We start from the raw sequence: 1,392 nt of genomic DNA, 5'->3' as shown, positions 1-1,392 counted from the left end.
GAGCTACATAGGAGCCCGAGTCGTGAAAGCCGTTCGGAATCAACTCCTTTTCCAAAAGAGAGACTTTTAAGACTAGGGCGGGTGTTGAAATGTTGTCCACAATTATGAGATATCTGTGTTGAAATATTATTATGTGAGGGGGTTAAGCACGCAATATGGGTTGTTTCAGCAGCTAATTCGAAAAGAAAAAGGAATGTTGTACAGGCGAATCAGTAGTGCAAACGCTGTTGGCTCTGCTGGATGGAAGACCGCGTCGCAGGCACGGCACGTCCGCACCGCATTTTGATGCGTGAGTGAGCAGAACTTCTGGGAGATTCAACGCAATGCCTATCAGTACGTACCCCTCCTCTACTTTCCAACTATATATATGGCCCATGCACCACCTCGCTTTGAATCAGTAGAAGAGCTTAGGCATTATATCACAGACTGCTCATCAATGGCTCGCTCAGCTATTATTATGAACAAGAGCGTAGGCACTAGTGCCGTTTTCCTCCTGGCCTTGCTGGGGGCCTGTGCTTATAATTTGCCTCAGATGCAGGCGGCCATCAGCTGTGATACTGTCTCCTCGGCACTCGCCCCTTGCATCCCCTATCTCGGAGGCTCACCTTCCCAGCCTCCTTCATCCGCCTGCTGTGGTGGACTAAAGAGCCTCTACGCTGCGACCAAGACCTCGCGGCCTGACAGGATTACAGCCTGCAAATGCCTGGAGGCTGAGGCGGCTACAATCGGCGGGGGCAACGTCAATTCTGGCAACGTCGCGAGTCTCCCCAGCAAATGTGGTGTGAACCTCGGCTACAAACCTAGCGCCAGCATGAATTGCGCTACGTAAGCTTCTGTCCCCCTTGATTAATCTTCTCTGTACTTCAATCATGAATCTCTCCTGCTTCTAATTACCACATGCGGATGATCTTACTCTGCGTGTCATGCATCTCGCAGGATTCCCTGATTTGTGAGCAGAATCCAGTCTGCCAAGCAGTACCATGCTGTGCTGCATCACATCGCCATGCTCACCACTTGCAGCCAGCTGCTTGGATACCATCGGCGCTGAGTACTAGCCCAAGCGCTATAATTAATTAGCGTCTCATGGTTTTCTGGACGTTACGTTATGTCATTGTCCACCTAATCATCTTGAAATAGTATCGTCTGCGTTTTTTTGCTACAAGCGAGTTGCATGCACGATGTCCTCTCTCTCTCTCTCTCTCTCTCTCTCTCTACTTACCTATCCTGTGAGCTCCTCCCCTAAGTCTCACTCGAACAATCCTTACGTAAGGAAAGGTGATTGATTCTGGTATGTATTTTTTTCTTGATAATTCTCACAAACACGCCAAATAGAGCGACTTAACAAGATGTCGATTTTCTTTATCCTTATTCATGACTAATTATCTAGACTAC

General features: G+C 48.3%; 1 protein-coding gene across 1 annotated transcript; it reads left to right on the top strand.

Moving 5' to 3' along the window:
* Positions 1 to 394: 394 nt before the first annotated feature.
* On the top strand, positions 395 to 1,192 carry LOC147602953 (non-specific lipid-transfer protein 1-like). Its single transcript, XM_086797304.1, has 2 exons — positions 395 to 825; positions 937 to 1,192. Exons 1-2 carry the CDS (start codon positions 437 to 439, stop codon positions 944 to 946), a joined length of 399 nt encoding a protein of 132 aa, XP_086653430.1. The 5' UTR covers positions 395 to 436; the 3' UTR covers positions 947 to 1,192.
* The last annotated feature ends 200 nt before the right edge of the window (positions 1,193 to 1,392 follow it).

The sequence above is a fragment of the Cibotium barometz genome, chromosome 65 (genome assembly GCF_041138505.1).
Source record: "Cibotium barometz isolate CiBa-2024 chromosome 65, ASM4113850v1, whole genome shotgun sequence".
In the NCBI taxonomy this organism is placed as follows: Eukaryota; Viridiplantae; Streptophyta; class Polypodiopsida; order Cyatheales; family Cibotiaceae; genus Cibotium; species Cibotium barometz.
The sequence above is the reverse complement of the archived record's forward strand: the minus strand, read 5'-3'. Positions and strand labels throughout refer to the sequence as shown.

Bases quoted from the DNA above. Each gene is read 5' to 3' on its own strand.
- LOC147602953 (XM_086797304.1), top strand. From the start codon at position 437: ATGGCTCGCTCAGCTATTATTATGAACAAGAGCGTAGGCACTAGTGCC.